The sequence below is a fragment of the Cyclopterus lumpus genome, chromosome 3 (genome assembly GCF_009769545.1).
Source record: "Cyclopterus lumpus isolate fCycLum1 chromosome 3, fCycLum1.pri, whole genome shotgun sequence".
In the NCBI taxonomy this organism is placed as follows: Eukaryota; Metazoa; Chordata; class Actinopteri; order Perciformes; family Cyclopteridae; genus Cyclopterus; species Cyclopterus lumpus.
In genome coordinates, this window is record NC_046968.1 from 8,277,419 (window position 1) to 8,296,361 (window position 18,943).

The following is an 18,943-nucleotide window of genomic DNA, read 5'->3' on the forward strand; positions in this document are numbered from 1 at the left end:
TAGGAGTTCCTTGGAGTTGAAAAGCAGAAAACATTCACACTCCAGGAGCTGGAATTAGTGAACTTGAAAAAACACTCACACTCACACCGATTCCTTCAAAATATCAATAAGTTGGAAAATAATATCTTGTATTTGAAAACTAATGTATTAATTAATTAAATAGAAGAAGAAAACCACACAGGCGTGCAACGCCATGCTCCCAGAGCCCAGCAAGTGATCTATCTTTTTTTTATCAGCTTGAATGGTCTTAATAGAGGCTTTGTTACTGCTTATCAAACTCAAAGTGCTTAACGAGGCATTACCACGGCGACAGCAATCATGGCTGAAGATCTGCCCGCTATCAGGAGCCTGCAGGGCAAACACTCACCTCAAGTGTGCACTCCGAGAGTGAGCACACACAAACATACACCTGTTTGTTTGTGTTGTTTTTTTTCCCGTGAAGCGCACGCTCTGGTCACGCGCGTCTAGGCGGTGGCGGTGGGCGGTCCCCGGCGAGGCAGAAGCACACTGATGGATAATGACAGGGTTTGACAGCAGTAGAGCGAGCTGAGTCACTCCGGGGCGCGCAGGCGATGAATAAAAGAACGGGAGTGCTGTCTGAATATCCCTCGCTGACTGGATTCCCTTTGATACCATACCATTCCTGCCAGTCTCCCTTGGTAATCCTGCTCATTACTCTGCGCTGCCCCTCTTATTGTGAGACTTGGCAGCAGCAGCAGCAGCCGGGCAGGAGAAGTCGTCCTCACTGGCTCTTCCGGCGCCAGAGAGAGGCTTGAAGCCCAGGTTTGCATCGTCTTGGCGATTACTTGAGCATTCTTCTTGAGCTGCAAACCTGTCTTTGGCCAGCGCCAGTTCTGGGAAGTGAAGCCGATGCGGAAGTGACCTTAACTTAAGCATTCTTTCTAATGGCCGTCAAGGGGGAAGAAATGAGAAAATGACTCTTGATTTATTCCCTCAGTAAACATTGTAAACGTGAGTTTATGGTCTCGACCTCTAGTTCCAAGTCTTCTTGAATACAGCATGATGTTCATTTAGTAAATCATGGTCCATTTAGAGTCAAAGAGACCATAAAGAAGAATATGCTTTAGGGCGGGGCTACTATTATTGACAGGTCGCTCCTGCAATCAGAGCCTCTATCCGCAGTCCAAATACAGTCACTTCCATTCGGCGGTTGCAAAAAGCCATGATGGCGACGGACAAAATCCAAGATGGCGTTGGGGAAAATGCCGAACTCGAGGTCACAACACCGCCGTCCGCAAACCAATGGGTGACCTCACGACGACTACGTCCACTTCTTGTACGCAGCCTATCACACGCGAGCTCCGCTCTGTGAATACGCCGCAGTGTCCCATCGGCAGTGTCCCATCGGCAGTGTCCCATCGGCAGTGTCCCATCGGCAGTGTCCCATCGGCAGCCTCCATCGTCCGAGGCTGTACGAAAGGCTCCAGTGCTGCAGAAATGTATGCAACGTTTTTTTGGTGAAGGGTGTTTGACATGAGCGGCTGCGTGTTCTGTGAAACCCGCCAGTCACGTTACTGCTTTGAGATTTAGGTCAGCGTCCGTTTCGACAGGCGATATAAATGTTCACTTCTTGCGACCGGCTGATGACACGATTAGCTCTCTGCAGAAAAAGAATCTGTGTGAAAGCTGCCAGTCATATCATCCCATTGTCTTTTTGGATGCGTCCGCCCCGCCGAGTTGGGCGCCATCGGCGAGCTCCTGGCTGTGGCCATCATTGGCGAGTCTTTCACAGGACCGTTTGCATCGCGCCGCTCTCTCTCTTCTCCCAGAGTCTCAGACACAAAGCTCTGACAAAAAAGGCCAGATGTCTAGTTTGTCTGATTAACCCACCAGACAACATGTGAAATCTATTCCGGGAATCTCTGACTTGCATTTTTCTTCTTTTCTTTTTAACTCGCCCCATCTCCCTCCCATTCCAATCGGACGCGTTAAATGTTCTCCACGTCGGTGTCACATTGACACGTAAATGCTATTCCAATTATTCTGCACCTTCTCTGCTCGCTGTCAAATTACCAGCGCTGGGAGCGGAGCATGGCTCTCGCTGCACCTCTCTGGCATTTTCCCTGACAGGGAAGAAGAAAGGAGCCCGAGATAGCAGGAACCAGGGAGGGCTCGGGGCTCAATGAGCACTTTAAATGCTGGAGCCAGGTAATCAGACAGACTCGGGGAGGCCAGAAGAGGACTGTGAGATCGAAGGCTTTTTAGCCCGGGATGGTTTTCACAGGATTTGTGAAATTATGAAATAACAAAAAAAGAAAGGGTTGCAAAATGAATTCATGCTTCCCAATTAACAGGTTTTGTCTTGTTTCGCACATACAAAAAGGAGAAAAGCGGGCTGCACGCTTCAGCCAAAACAGAACTGTCTTACTAAAATGACACTTCAGCTCCACCTTGGGCCAACTGCCACCTGACATGTGTACGGGTTATTTCAGGCATAAGGGAGTGTCAGTCAGCGCGACAGCCTTTTGCAGAAATCACGTACTCACACACACACACACACACACACACACACCTCTCATTAGCACAGAGCTGGAGAGAGGTTGAGTAAGTGTTGCTGTGTTCAGATGTTCTCACACACTTCACTGCCTGTCAGAGCACGACTACACCGAGCACAGTGGGATGAGAGGCTTCTGTAAAGTCAAATAAAGAAAGTGTCTGAGAAGGAAACTTTTACCATTTAAAAAACAAAACAATTTCATTATTATTATTTCCAGCGTTATTAGCAGAGCTGAGGACACCTGCCGTCGTCACAGGGGTAGTAATGGCACATATTCTTTGCAGGCGTGTTGCTGTGTTTACTGTTATGTGCAACTATTTATCTTTTATTGTTGTTGCTGCGTATCCAGAGCGGAGCAGAGTGCAGAGGCAGAGTGCACAGAAAGGAGGCGAGCGGGAAATTATAGGTTGGAAACTGGAGGCAGGAGGTGATGGGCTGAAGAGGAGAGAAGAGATAAGACACTTCGGGGAGGATGGGAGAAAAGAAGAGGCATCTGGAGTTGGGGGGATGGAGGGGGGGAGGGATAATGGAGGGAATGCAGAGAGGAAAACAGAGGCGAGACCCGAGGCCAACAGGAGGAAAACAGGAGAGTGCTCAAGGCTAATCGGAGGCCCAGAGGATTGGTCCTGTTTGCGGAGCGGGCTGGAGCCCAGAGGTGAGCTAGCAGGCGTGTTAGGAATGCATGGCGTCAAGGCCACAAGGCGTCAAGGCCACAAGGCAGGACACATAAGGATGCTCGGGAGTAGACGGGGTAGCCAGCTCCGGCTTTTCAAAAACTCACAAGGCTCACATGTTGTCATACAGTAGTAAATTACCCATTAGGTCGTTCCAAGAGAGAAGGAAAAAATAATACTTTGTAGAGGCATGCCAGTCATAACAGCCAGTCATGTATATATATATATATATATATATATATATATATATATATATATATATATATATTACATCACTCTTCATTTGCCTCGCGCTTTCCACACATATTTTCGATATAAGTTGTATACACAGCTTGCGTCTCCAAAGACGTGAGGAGAGGAGGCAAGGACAGGACGTACGAAACTGGGAAATGGGAAAGGCCGATGATATGCGTTTTGCTTATGACAGCTCATCAATCTCGGCTATTTACACGTCGGCGTTTCACAAGCGCAATCATCTCTTTCTCTGAGCTGGATCAGAGGGTTGTCATGCCATGTTTTTAGAAGCTGTATGTGTGGTATCTCAGAGGATTGTTCATACAGGATTAAGGAACCTTGTGATTTCACTCTGTCTAAGCGAGCGCAGCCACTAACCCCCCCCCCCCCCCCCCCCCCCCCCCCCCCCCCCCCCCCCCGACCCATAAAAAGCCACCAGAAAGTCATTGCTAAGCCACAGGGGAGATGTTGCGGTGCTTTATCACTGAGATGACAGTTGTTCAGTTTGACTAATTGTCAGTCTGCTCGCTGCCAACAAAATATCACACGTTGAATGTCATTCGCAACTCCAGAACGCCGTTGTGTGTCTGTGTCTGTGCGTTTTTTCTTTTTCTTTATCAAATTAAAAAGGTAATTTGCTTCTTCGGGAAAGTTCACTTATGGATAAAATGTGCCCTGTCGGAATTCTGTATGTCTCTTTATTAAAAGAATATGATGTGATAATGAAACCAATCCAGCTCAAATACACCGTTAGCAAAGAGCTAATATTGACCAGGATGCTCCAGCGATTTGTCAAATCTGCAGAGATTCTCGGCGGCTTAAATTGGGGAGAATCGTCTTTCTCCTGAAATCCCTATTTTATTGAAGGCTTGTTTCCTCATCTTTCCACAAACCCCTATCTTCCTTCTCGCCTTCCACAAAACAAGAACCGTACCAATTACTGCCCACCAGGTTTCATGGATTACCGGAATACGGGTACTGGACCGGCTGAGAGCGCCGCCGCGTTGGTATTCAGACGAGGTCCTTGGGCTTCTTTTACTCACACGTCTGGACTCATCAGTTGCTGCTGTAAACGCCGGTCCTCTGACAGGGAAAACAAGGTGAACGTGGCGCTAACTCAAATGAGAGGCCCGGGTAAACAGTGACAGGGACAATTCCAGTCCCCAATCTCACGGCAAATGGAGGCGATCAGGGGAGCACAGTGGCGCGCACCACCAGTGCACAAACAGGCCACAAACAGGTCACAGTAAATGGGGGGTTTGGCTCTGACTGTGTGTGTGTTGGGGGTGGGGGGGTGAAACAACTCACTCAATCCGTCCCTAAGCTGGTGCGCAAAGACCTTATAAAAGAAGAAAGCTTTTTTTTAGGTATCGAAACAATTGAATTTGTTTGAAGGATGCAGTCAAAGAAAGCACAACAGGGGGGAGGGGTTATGAATCCTTACTGGTCTGTTGCTTAAACCTACAATAATTGACTTGGAGCTTAGAGTTGAAATCGATGAAGAGCAGTCTGGCGTGGTTACTGTGACGGTCTGTTTTGCAGCAGTGATTGCGCTCCGAGTCAATTGTGTTTATACAGCCCAATATCACAAATTTGCCTCGGGGGACTTTACGATCCGTACTGCGCGCTCAAGAAATATTATGAACAATGATTCAGTTGTCGGCATGTAACCCTCCCTATTAAATCATCAGTAAAAGAAAAATATAATAAAGAAAAGGTACAAGCTTGCGTATACATAAAAAGCCCACGGTAAGGTAAGCTTTAGATGTAAACTACATCTCCCAGGGTGCATTACTACAACACAACATCCAGCGCCATCACTGAGCTCACATGTTACTTTGAGGTGAAACCACTAACGGCGGGTGGAGGCTAAAGATGGCGATGTTGAGAAAACCAAAAGAAGAAGAAAAAAAACTATCTGCAGCTTGAATACGTTCACTTTCAAACTCAATTGTGGGCGCCGTTCAACTGTAACGTCGAAGCCTTTTTCAATTTGCTACCGCTCCGTTTCACGCCTCGAGGCCCGTGGGTATTGTGGTATTTAGACCCGTCAAGCCACGCCAAAATGAAGGACAAAGCACGATATCTCAGAACACAAGTTGATATGATTCATAAACCTACGGGGCCGTCGCATCATCCGGGAGAGTCACTCTGAGGAGGGCACTGGCCTAAATATGAGAGAGAGATTCATCTTCAGTGCACTTGTTTTGGGGTTTTATTTGGACGATGCTGGCTGGCATGGAGGTATTGATAAATTAGATGGTGAATTCATGTCATTCTCATTAGTATTGAAACGGGCGATGTCATCCTATTGTTGTATGGCTCCTGAAGCGTGGCTGGAAGAACCACTCGGTTTTGGGCGCCGATTATTCTTAGCGGAGGGACAAATTTATGATTCTTGAGTATTAATTATTACAGTCGACGTCATTGAACGCTCCTCCATCCTTCTACTTCACCGCCTGCTTTGTTCCCGCGGCTGACCAGAAGAGTCGGTAGGAAACCTCGATGTGCGTGGAAGCGCATCGCTCCTCTCACGTGCTTCGTCTTGCCGTGCCGGTGGGTTCCAGACCTGCAGGTGTGAACTCCTCTCCGAAATGACAGGCAGAAAAACTACATTGTAAAAAAGTCCAAAATCTACCCTCGTTCGGATCCCACCGGCCTCCCCTGGTCATTGGCGAAGAAAGAGATGAGCGCTTCACACCCAGTGGGCAGTACTGCGGCGTGTACTCGCCGATAGGTCAAGAGCCGAGCAGCTTCCAAATAAGATATGTGCCAATTAAAGCCTCCGGCACCGCGTCTCGGCCGGGGTAATTCACTTAACCCTGGGCTCGCAGCTGACAGGTAGCATTTGTTTACACGTCCCTCTTCATGCAAGCTGCCAGGCCCCGTCCTCTACGCTGTATCAAAACAACCTGCCCCTCCCTCCCTCCCTCCCTCTCTCTCTCTCTCTCTCTCTGACTTGCTGTTTCCATGGAAATCTGCTCCGGGAAGTCTGTGCATCTCCTAACCTTGAACGTACTCGAGCAGCGTCGGCTGTGAGAATATATTCTTGTCAAAATGAATTGTCATAACGGTAATCAGTGCCGCGCTTGATACCCCCTTTCAGCCAGATTCTCCCATCTGAGGAGTTCATTATTTCCCCTCCCGCTGGGTTTCGGCGCCCGGCGTTCCCAGCGTGAGGAAAGAATGTGAAGATCGCACAGAAAAAGGAGGCCAAGATTGGAGCAAATTAAAACACAAGGTGGATTATTATAGCCACCTACGTTATTGCCCCACGGAAGCAGTTTCTCTCCATCATTAAATGCAGTTTCCCTTTTTTTGAAGGAGGGAGCATTTTTATTACTGCACGGCATGTCCATTTGGAGGGAGAAAAAAAGAAAATCCCATCACCTCAATAGCTTCATCATTTAATCACTCTGAGATATGGCTGATCCTTTCTGCGAAACGCCTTCAGAACAATACATCGCTTCGTAATAACACCCTCAACAGATTTCACTATCTCGCACACGGGAGCGGCGCTGGGATGAAAGTGGCGCTGCGCCGCCTCAGAGCTGGGAGGAGAAGTGCTCTAAAATAGTGCCACGGTGTTAATGCCAGTCTTCTACCGGGCCCGGTGCTTAATGTGATGCTGATGCAGTCTTTGTATGCCTGGCCTGTGCTCTGCCACAGACTATTACGAGCCATAGGCATGTGTTATTTATGGTGCGTGGACGGCACATTGATTAAATGTGGCTGGCGATTTGAAGTAGCGCTCTTTTTCTACTTTTATTATTTGAATTCAAAACTAATGATCTTACCAGTCTTCCCATCACTTGACCTTATGTAGGTGGGGGAGGAGGGGGTCAGAGTTGGAAGAAGGAGCCTACACACATGGCATGGTGTTATCACGCATTTTATGGATTTCACTAATAACTCTGTCTTCGTGTGCACCCTCGGAGGGGCAGTAAAAATAAATTGCGCCGAGGAGGTCAGGAGAAGGTTGGGGGGTTTTTTTTGGGGGGGGGGGGGGGGGGGGGGGGGGGGCAGGCTGGAGAGGCAGGTGAATGCTTATCTCTGGTATGCATGCCACAGTTTGCAAAACGACACGGTCGTAAAAACTACCACCCGTATTCTTTTCACTCAACGCCTCATGATCACGCTGAGTCGCACCAAACACATTTCACTGCATCCCCCCGGGGGGCTTCGTTAACTATTTTTTATTTTTATAGATACTTTATTGATGATGATGAACAATATGACATACAAGGATCAAAGAATAAGTATTTTCAGTAAAACAGAAAAGAAAAAAAAGTAAGGAAATAACTAAAGATAATAACAACTTTCAAACAAAAAGAAAACAAATTTAAATTATAACAATGAATAATAATAAAACACACAACCACCCACAGACCCACCCTTGGCCTTTACATTCTTTCACGTAGTTTGTGTAGTACAGTATTGTACAACTAAAGTTGAGTAATTAGGTTCAGTTACAGTTAGCCAGACAGATAAGGACAGAGGACCAGGTACATACATACAGATTACCAGACGCGTCTCATTCAGTAGGCAACACTTGAAGATCTTGAAAATAAGAAATTAAAGGTTGCCATTTCTCGTAAAGTTGTCATTATAGCCTCTAAGTGCATATTTAATTTTTTTCAAGACTCAAGAAAAACATCACATCCTTAAGCCAGGCAGACTGAGATGGTGAACTTGGGGACTTCCGAGTAGCTTCGTTAACTATAATGTAGCTTTGACGGAGCACAATCATTGATGACCTTTGTTGATGAGCACTAAAGCAACTAAAGCCACGGCGACAAAGTCGAGAGGAATAAAACGTTCTCCACGATCCAAACCGTGAAGTGTGTGAATGAACTGCTTGAAACACACACGAGGCGTCAACGGGACACGGAGCCGAGGTGTCGGCACGCACAATGCAGCCCCGGCGCCTCGCGACCCTTTTGGGGGGGCGTCGTCTCTCCCGCTGCCAGTTGCTCGCTCGTGGCCATGTGCTCCGGCAATGAATAGTCCAGCAGGCCGGCCCGGAAAGTGTGAAAACTGCGGTGACCGAAGGGTTATTGTTGTAGCAAAAAGATAAATAAACAATGTGGCAAAAAGTTGTTTTTATTTGCCAGAAATCTCAGCACCTGGCAAAAACAGCCGCTATAATATTATGTTCGAAAATATATTTTTCTGTTATTATGATGAAAATATGTTAATGCCATGCTGTTAATAAGCAGCATTCTAATGTTGTATTCGGTCAACGTGGAGCTAATTGGAGTAATTGCACATGCTGTCGAGTAGTTAAACGCATCATATTTAATACGTTGATTACATGTTTCTCATGTATAATGTTAATTTTGCAATTATAGAGATTGTAGCAGTGAAATAAACGGAGCCGGTTAAAAGGTACTACATTTCCTCAGGGACATCGAGTGGAGTGAACGTACAAACCAGCACGAAACAAAGTACTTAAATAAAGTACAAGTAACTCAAAAAGGTGGGGGCACCCTGTAGCTTCGGGGGTTCAGATTCTGACCATGAACCCCGATGTTGGACCTTCATATCAATATCTATCTCATTTCCATGTCACCCCTCTGCTGTGATAAGTACAGTGCTTGTAATGTCAGTAAACACTTTACCTAAATGGGGACGTGCAGAATTGTCCAATATGGACACACTCATGACCGCGGGGACCTGACTCCTGGGACTCTGGACTGGACGGCAGCGGTATGCAGCATTTCACACGTAGCATGTGAAACCGGCATCAATCAAATTACAGCCCGAGACTGCAGGGCATTAATCTCTTCTAATATTTAACCCTCCTCATTAATTCTGGTGGGGTGCCGTGGTTCCTCTTGCTGAAACAGTGGTAAACGACGTGTTTCTCGGCCGTTTTTTATTCACAGGACGTCGTAATTGGTCGGATTATTGATGTTGCTGTTGATTCATTCTCGGCCAAACCTGTGCTTTTGAGCCGTGGACACTTAAGATACCCTCACGGCTTCAAACGCGAGACGGCTCTCAGATGATTACACACACACACATTTCAGATCGCCCATATGTGGTCTTTGGAGAGCCTCTGCGAGCACGCCTTCAATCTCGATTCCTCCCCCCATCGCCTCCTCCTCCTCCTCCTCCTCCTCCTCCTCCTCCTCCTCCTCCTCCCCAGCACCTGCTCTCTCCGGCCCCGGTCCTGGAGGATTCCAGTGCTGACTGAATCATTGTTTTATCTCCACAACAAGTTAAAACATCAATGGAGGCAGAGCTTAAAACCTAATACCTCTGTTCTCTCCTCTGATAAACCACCCCAGCGTGCCAGAGCCCTCCATTCCCACACAGACTCAAGTGGGGGAGGAGGAGGAGGAGGAGGAGGAGGAGGAGGAGGAGGAGGAGGAGGAGGAGGAGGAGGAGGAGGAGGAGGAGGAGGAGCGTGCACGCAGAGTGCAGGTGTGGGTGTTTTTTGTTGGGTAGAGAGAGGAGTGCAGCTGGTCGGGGTCACGGCGGCTCAGTGTGCTGAATGACTAATGGGAGCTTTATGGCGGTGCGGCACTCGTCTGAATGCTGGGCTGCAGGAGGACACGCCTCGTCTGGCACCCGGCTCCCCTCCCTGCCCCCCCCCCCCCCCCGTCTCCGGTTAGAACCGGGCATTTAACGAGTTCTCTCCGCAACACAGGGGCCACAATCCTTCACTTAATAAGCTCATTATTTCACATTGTTTTTCGGTCCTTTGCTCCTCCTCGGCGGCGGTGGCAGGGAAGAGGGCGTTTGATGTGCTTCTCTGTCAGAGAGGGTCTTTGCGAGGGAAGGATGATAATGGATCCGCTAATGATGTGGCCCTTGCGTACATGGTTCCCTGCGGTGACGCCGGGTCGGCCGCATGAATATTCAGAGGCGCCGTATCGGAGGGATGGTGTGGGGGGAGCGATCGAGGTGACTTTGGAGGGCAAACAGAGGGCGCTTTGAGATGGGCTTCAGTCACCAGCAAAATGACAGTGAAATACCTTCGAATCAAAGCGAAATTGATCAGAGGCCCTCTTTTTGATGTACGATTTGGGATTACCAGAACCCTTTAGGGCGTCTAAAAGAAGACACCAGAGTTTGACATGACATGTCTGGGGATAAAAACAACTTTGGCTTTATTGGTTGACTGTTTTCTTGCCATTTCCGAATCCCCCCCCAGTTTTGGTGCATTTATCCTGAACCGCTCCATTAGTGCTGCAGAGAATCCTTTTTTTGTGTGTGAATGCTACAGTATGAGGGGCTGCACCTAACGCTTGTTATCATTGCCTATCCCTTACTTGATTAATCGTCTAGTAATAGATTGGAGCTGAAGATGACACCCCCAAATGTCTTTTTGCCACACATATTTTGTGTATTATCATAGAGTAAAGAAATAGAACAATATTCAAAGTGGCTGGAATCAGAGCATTGTGACTTTTTGACTCAAACTGATTAGTCGTTGCAGCTCTATTTGGTATCCAGGATCTGTATCCTGTATGAACCATAATGCCTCTCAAACAACTTCCACATTACACCTCGCAAGAAGCATTATTATGCACTATTAGATTATTTAGACATTTCTCCTGTACCAACTGCATCTCTATGCACCAGGATTCGGCATCTCACGGCATGAAACCTCCGTGCAGCAGTAAAAATCAATAGCATAGTTATACTGAGTGGAATTGACTGAGTGTGAAATTGCAATCAAACGGCAACTATTACCCTCGCCCAAATAGATACTACAAAGATAAATGATGTTTACAAATCCCCCCTGAATCTCCGCTGTACGTTGTTATATTGTGTTTCAGTTGTGCTCTCATCAAGGAAAAATGTTTCTCTGGTGAAATGTAATTTTGGCTCCCACTTGAGAGAGCGATGCATTGTTCGGGAGCCGGTGTTTAAGCCTCGTGTTATCAAATCAAACGGAGACGTGTCAGATGCTCTTGGTAAAAACAACTTTAACAAGCCGCTGAACGGGACGGCCCGGTGTCCCACGCGCTCGTGCCGATTCTGACCTTGTTGCGTTTCATTTTTTTTTCCCTCCGTGTTTCTCGAAGCCTTTGCGGAAACAAATAAATGTCAAACAGCCAACTAAATACATGTTTTTCTAGTCCCGGAGTCTGTCAGCGGTTGAGCTGACTGCCACAATAATAGGTTTCGAATGCTGCCTGGAGGTGTGAGAATGATGACATCAACAGCTGTGACAAACCTGGAACAATAGCCAGACCAAACACCTCCAATTAAACCTGGGGAGGGTTCAATTACCACCTCAATGGGCTTTTTGAGATCAATAACTGAGCGGTGAAGGCTATGGGGGGAAGGGGCACCTGGGAGCGTCGGGGTGAATACTAATTTAGGCTGCAAACTGATATCAAAAGATGCACGTCCTACATGAGCTTTCATTCGGGGTTATGAGATCAAATAAGCACGGCGGAACCCAGACAAGATTATAAAATGTCACGCGCCGCCTCCTCGGCCCGTTTCCCCTCCGTATGTTTCCCTCCTCGCTGCGGGGAGGATGAAGACGGGGTGGGGGGAGGATTCAGACCGCCGGGCCCTCCGGAGCGCGCTGATCCAAAACAACACTACATCCGGGCAGCGTCTTCTTCCCTCCCAACCCGAGGCGTGTTTAAGTGCGAGACCTCATCACTTAGGGAAGGTTGTGGCCCGCATCTACAGCCCCCCCCCCTTCCTCGAGCAGGTTCCTATCACTTTCAGCTTCAAATTGGAAGTGACAGGCCACTCAAGCAGAGGTGTCTCGTCTCGTCTCGTCCCCCCCTCCCCCCCCTCCCCCCCTCCCCATCAGCGGCTATGCAGCCCCACTCAGAGCTGTCAGCCTGATTATATATCAGGAGGATGGAGGTGAGGAAGGGGGGTGGGGGGCTAAGGAAAGGAGATGTCCAGCTGGAGACAGACCGCTAAACACGTCGTCTGTCCAGCTGCCGCACATCTGCCAATACACGTACCACCTGTCCCCGAGGCTGCCACGAAGCCCCAATCTGTATGTCTCCATCACTCTCCTCCTCTCCTCCAGAAACTCGGCAACCCGCATCCTCCTCTCCCTCGTCTCTCCTCCGGTTTGGCAAAACTACAACTTCTGGTTCTCTCTCGCTGGTTTCTTTCTGTCTCCCTTTCACTCCCTTTCTTGAGTGTTATTTTCTTCTTCCCCTGTCTCACACCCTGAGTGCTTGCTACCGGGAGCGCAGCTCATTTACCAACTTTTCATGCCTGTGGCAGCTCATTACACAGATAGAGCTACCTGTCGTCCCCCGGTTAGACTCGGAGAGCAACGGTGGTTTTCCCAGGGATCAAAAGTAGTCTGCTAAGTGATAGGAAGCATTCAATTATTGGGAGCCTCTGATGTGTCGGAGGAACTCACATATACAAGGACAGGGGAACAAAAATAAACATGTTGTTTGCTTAAATGCTGATTTTCCTGTCTCTTTTCTCTCTCTCTCTTTCTCTCTCTCTCTCTCTCTCTCTCTCTCTCTCTCTCTCTCTCTCTCTCTCCAGGAGTGAAGCTTAAAAGCAACCCACGGCAGTCCAGAGAGGTACGTGTTTCTCCCAAAACACAGATCCCAACTGTTATCTATTTCTAAAAAAAAAGGGTGGTTGGTGGGGACACGGGGGTGGGGGGTGGGGTTGTCAGCCTTGTTTCTCCCAGCGTGTCTGATAGGATCTGTGTAGAGAGGCTCACCTCACACTGTGCATTCAGCCAGTCAGACTTCACAGGGTAAACGGTCCCAGTCGAATCAGACCTCGGTTCCTCACGGTGTGGTCACACCTCTCCCTCGACCTCGTCCACTGGAAGATTCCCTTTTCTTGTGTTCACCTTCCTGGTTAGTGTGGACACACATGCTCATTGTTTCCATGAGTTTTTTTTTTTTAAAAACTGGTACTTTATGATTTATCCATCCCTTTGTGGATGTGCATCTTTGCCTTTTGGGACAGAACAGAATTGTTCTCATGTGCCCGAGCGAAACTCAATGTGTGTCCTTAACTGCTATCCGTGACTTTAGAATTATAAAGTCACGGATAGCTTTGCGGTTCAGATATGAGATAAGAGAGAGGGCGACATCATGTTCGACAATATATATGAACTAGGTTTCTATGTCAGCGCTCGCTGTACTGTGTTTGCTCTCGGTCTCCCCCTCCCCCACCCCCCCTGCTCCCCCTCATCGGCGGCACCAATGGCAGACTTGCATCGGCACGAACCCCGGACAAACGTGACGTCTGGCGTGTTGTGTTGCTGCTCCGTGCTCGCCTTGCACATTAAAAACAGACAGGGAGGAGCCTCTCCCTCCTTCTTTTTGGTGTTCTCCCCCACCTTCCCTTCCAGATGTCCCTGCAGAGGAAAGAATATGGCCATTTAAGTCAGGAGGGAGGATGAGCCAAGATTCATGATGGTCTCATCACCTTGTCTGTTGTAAAATTAAAATTATACATCCAGTCCATTGGCTTTATGATGCCATTACAGCGTTTAATTGAAATAAAATGTCAAAATGCATAATGGCCCTGGGCATCATCTGATGGTAATCAGGCAGTAGATGATTCTAATTTACAATCCCCATTAGGTGTTTATAAGACATTTATTTGGTATTACAGACCAGTTTATTGATAGGTCATGGTAGGCATTGGGAAGTGTGTGACATTTGCCTGGAACAAAGTTAGACTGTTGTTTGAGGCGTGGGGAAACAGCCCCATCAAGTGGCCTTGTGTGAACACTGAACAGAGCATGAGGGGTTTAATGTGGCTGCTTCTGGTGATTCCGCCCCGGTTCACCACCAAGTAGTAACCCTGTGTTCTTGCTTCTTGTTCTTTGTTGTGCAGACTCTTTCTACGCAGGACAGAGAGAGGGGAAAATCTGACAATTATCAGGACCGGACCGAAGGCGCCTTGTCCAGTCCGATCCCTCCGATGCAGTTCCCCCACTTTGAGGCGATTAAACAGACGGCCACCCCTGGGTCTCGGGAGCAGAGCAGACCGGCGTCCTCCCCTCGGTCCCGGGAGCAGAGCAGACCGGCGTCCTCCCCTGGGTCCCGGGAGCAGGACATAACCCTCGTCCATGTCTCCAAAAGGCAACGCAAACTGCTGAAAACAAGTCCCCCGATCCACCACAACACCAATAGTGATTCCTCATCTTCTTCTACGTCCTCCTCCCCCTCGGCCTCTGGCTCCTTGGACCCCGACCGGTGGAAGAAGCTCACCAACATTCAGATAGCCCGCCGGCAACTGATGAAGGAGATCTGCGCCAAGTACAAAAGCAGCATCTCCAAGACCATCACGGCACATCACGTGAGCAACCTCTTCGTGGAGGACAAGTACAAGTTGCTGTACTGCCAGGTGCCCAAGGCGGGCTGCTCCAACTGGAAGAGGACCCTGATCGTGCTGGCGGGCCTGGCCTCCAACGCTCAGAGCATTCAACACGACACGGTCCACGAGGGCCACTATCTCAGGGAGCTCAACACCTTCGACCGAAAGGGAATCATGCACCGTCTGGAGACCTACACCAAAGTCATGTTCGTCCGAGAGCCCTTGGAGAGAATGGTGTCGGCTTACAGGGACAAGTTTGAGAACCCCAACAGCTACTACCACAGCATGTTCGGGAAACCCATCATCTCCAAGTACAGGGCCAGCCCGTCCCCGGAGGCCCTGAAGACGGGCAACGGGGTCACGTTCAAGGAGTTCGTCCAGTACCTGCTGGACGTCCACCGGCCCGTGGGGATGGACGTCCACTGGGAGCAGGCGAACCAGCTGTGCAACCCTTGTCTCATAGACTACGACTTCATCGGAAAGTTCGAGAACATGGAGGAGGAGTCCAACTTCCTCCTGCGGTTGACTGGCGCTCCGCCCAACATCAAGCTGCCCAGTTTCAAAGACAGGAACCCGGCCGACAAGAGAACCTCCACGAACATCACACAAAAATACTTTTCACAGGTCAGCACGCTGGAGAGACAGCGGATCTATGACTTCTACTACACGGACTACCTGATGTTCAACTACACCAAGCCTTTCAAGGATTTATACTGACGGACTCCGATCAACTCTTGAGCCACGAGTCACATTCCACGTCTGCATCACCACCATGACAGTCATTTTGACATAAAGAGGCTATATATACACATGCTCACATGGACCTTTGCCTCGAAGCAGAGGCATCGGAGAGACTAAACAACTATCGACTTGATGCCGCAAAAGCTGCTTTTTTTATGCATACATTTATACCAGATTATCTTCATTTTCAACTATGTGGTGAAAAGGTATGTCAAAAACTCTAAATTGTCCTGAAATCAAAGTTATATATTCACTAATAGCACATGGTGAGGTAAACATTGTAAATGTTGTGCTTCTTACAAATAAAAGTGTATTATTGTTCAACAGGCTTTACTGCCTTACTGTGAGTCAAATAGGATTTGCAAATGCGTTTTTAATGCAATTTAATACAGCTTTTTATTCGTATTCCTAAAGTCAAAAGTGATCGAGGAGCCTCTATGACCTGCCTTTAGAATAATGAAACCAAAACATTTATGAATATAGTTGCTTTGGGCGACCTCACTAAGATCTGAGTAATGATCGACCCCCGTGTCCTGCAATCTGTTCATTCGGACTGGCTGCAATTATAATATTGATTCATTGGAAATATTTGCATGGACCATTTGACTCACAGCCGGCCCGGTCATCGGTATATACCTCTATGTACTAATGCATACTAATACACATATTTTATGTCAATGGTTTTATTGAACACAAACCGTGACACAATAAAAACACTATAAATAGTAGAAATCTTTAAAATGTGTCAAGTGCTGCCCACTCGGAAGCTGTGTGCACCTACTGTAGCAATTTTTGTACTTCTAACTTTTGTCCGACAGGTTTGTGCTTTGGCCTCTCACGCACTCACACACACACGCACACACACACACACACACGCACACACACACACACACGCACACGGGCTGCAGGTGCCCATCACTGTGGAGGTACTGTACCCGGGTGGCAGGACATCCAGGTGCAGCACCGTCTCGCGCCAATCGGTGAGACAGACTGACTAATCATCCACTTTCTAGTCTGTTGATATCCACTGGGTCAAAATTCAAAATTTAAAAACATTTTTAAAAAACCCACAAAAACAGATGTTTGGACTTTCATGACCACCGGAAAATTGTATGATTTGGACATTTAAAAAAAGAAAAGAGCGCGTCCAAACTTATCCAGCTCATCTCACTAAACAGCTGTCACCTCTCACAGCGTCAGTAACTCCACATCCTGTGTCATCACACCTGTTCTACACCACCATGTCGGCTTTTTACGTTTGCTTTTTTCCTCACACTACTGTGTACAATTGTATAATGGGCATTCAGATGACTATCTATTTTTCTATGTATTTCTAAAATATATATATTCAGTGCTTATGGTGAAGGTATGTTCGTTTCCTTTTTGATGTCATATGTTGTTCTTTCAGTAATAACGGTGTAGAGTTGTCGCGTTACAGAAGACTTTCTTTCCAAAATGTAGAAAATATCCACCAGCTAAAAAAAAAAAAAAAAAAAGAAATCACACGTCCAACTCTCAAGAAACTAAACATCTGCGTTGCCAGGAGACGACTCGGTTTGAGGGATGAATTGATTCCACTCGGTGCTTCGGAGGTAGTGAAGGATTTCATTTGACTTGTTTCTTCTTTTTTAAATGGATATTCATTTGTGTGTGTGTGTGTGTGTGTGTGTGTGTGTGTGTGTGTGTGTGTGTGTGTGTGTGTGTGCGTGTGCGTGTGTGTGCGCTTGTGCGTGTGTGTGTGTGTGTGGTACTGAATGAGATGTTTGGATGATTTACTAACTTTTTTTCCTGCATCTTTTGGAAACATCGACAGACAAGTGAAGGTGCACAGTCTGTTTGTGGGTAACATTAATAACAGAATGCTTTATTCCCAGCACAGCAGCCAGCTGGCACTAAAGTCAGACAACCTTGTTTTTGTTCCTAATTACTTCCCGCCGCAGGTCGGGTCACGTGTAAATGTGCACGCACAAAATAAATTGGCAATTCTTGGATCCTGATCTTTACATTAAGGCTCGGTTACAACCCTTTTGAAGATGAAAACATGTCTAAGATTTATTATTGAGGTAACGATGATCGTGTACTGTAAATCTCCAGCGTTGTGTTGAGTGAATGGAAACCTCACGTACGGTTTCTCCAAATAAAAGGGTGAAGCTCCCTGTACCGTGACTGCAACGTTAAAGTGACTATGTTTGATGACTAGGACACCAAAATGATGGATGTAGATGAGCACATTTGGGCGTCGCATGTGCGTAGAAATACCTTGAATGAGGAGAATACGGAGTAAGAGTAACTAAAAACCAAGAGAGCAGGTCTGGCTGCCACCACAGTGGGTGGCGGTATATTTTTTTATGAGGGCACGGTGCAAAGAAGAACTAACCTCTGGTTAGTCTCCCATAAAGCAGCACTCACTGTTCAGATACACGCTGCTCACTGGGAATGTGTGTTATTGTCACAAGACACTTCATAAAGAGTCGTATTTGCCTATGAGTGAGAGGGGAAAATGTATATCTAAATCTATACACAGTATAATCAACTTTTCAAGACCGTGAACACTTTTGGTGGTAGTGCCCTTTACGCGGTGATGGTGATCGTATGAACTTTTGTCAGTATACTGTGTTGGCTTTTGCAATTCCAAAATTTAATCTCGTGGTCATATTCTATGTAGGTATAGCCGATATCTGGCCAAAAACAGCTGCCGCATTATGATGACTATTACTGCCCCCGCCCCCCGTCTCTCCCCAGCTAATAAAGTGTTCTTGGTATGTGGGTGTTCGGAGAGATTTATCAAAAGTGTAACTACAGTAACAAGTGAATGTATAACTGTTTATTGTTGGTGCAAAAGTGTATAAAATATGACTTTAAGCCCTTTGCCTTATTTTACACTGCCAATCAAATGGTGTATTTCAGGAAGACATTCTTCAGGAGGTTATTATTTCTGACTGATGAGTGTCTACTAATAAACTCTCTTTAGCATTTTCAATGTATGCGCCGTGTTTGTTTTTCTTCCCCCCCCCCCCCCCTCCCTCCCTTTCCTTGCAGTTGCATTGTCAGTTTGATTGCCTCTTGTCCAAACTGGCTTCAGATCAGTTAACGAGCTCCGGGATGAGAAGGACGAGGCTTTGCTTGGGCTCTTATTATATTATTATATTTAACTTTCACGCGCATATAGGTGTCTGCGTCCGCATTTCATGCCAATACTCGTACTCGTGTATAGATGACGAGTCATCATTGCTTCAAACCTCCTCTGTGATCACTCATTCCAGACGTCAATACCGTTTGTTTATTTTGTCTGATGATCATACAATAATGATATTAGCTTGGTAATGCCATTCTGTCGTCGCAAAACACAATCGGAAAAAATATGATCAGTGATCACAGAGCAGGAGGCACAAGACGAGAGTAGGAAACAATTGGGGAATCATTTTAAGTCAATTACCAATAAACACAGGAGTTTATACACATTTAACTGTGAATGTCATGC

General features: G+C 47.2%; 1 protein-coding gene across 1 annotated transcript in view; it reads left to right on the forward strand.

Annotated features, from left to right (window-relative positions):
- The window catches only part of LOC117728210 (carbohydrate sulfotransferase 8-like), a 150,765-nt gene extending 133,826 nt beyond the window's left edge, over positions 1 to 16,939 (forward strand). The window contains exons 3-4 of the mRNA XM_034529008.1: positions 12,922 to 12,959; positions 14,239 to 16,939. Of these exons, the coding sequence (XP_034384899.1) occupies positions 12,922 to 12,959; positions 14,239 to 15,438 (1,238 nt within the window). The 3' untranslated portion in view covers positions 15,439 to 16,939. The remainder of the gene's footprint in view (positions 1 to 12,921; positions 12,960 to 14,238) is intronic.
- The last annotated feature ends 2,004 nt before the right edge of the window (positions 16,940 to 18,943 follow it).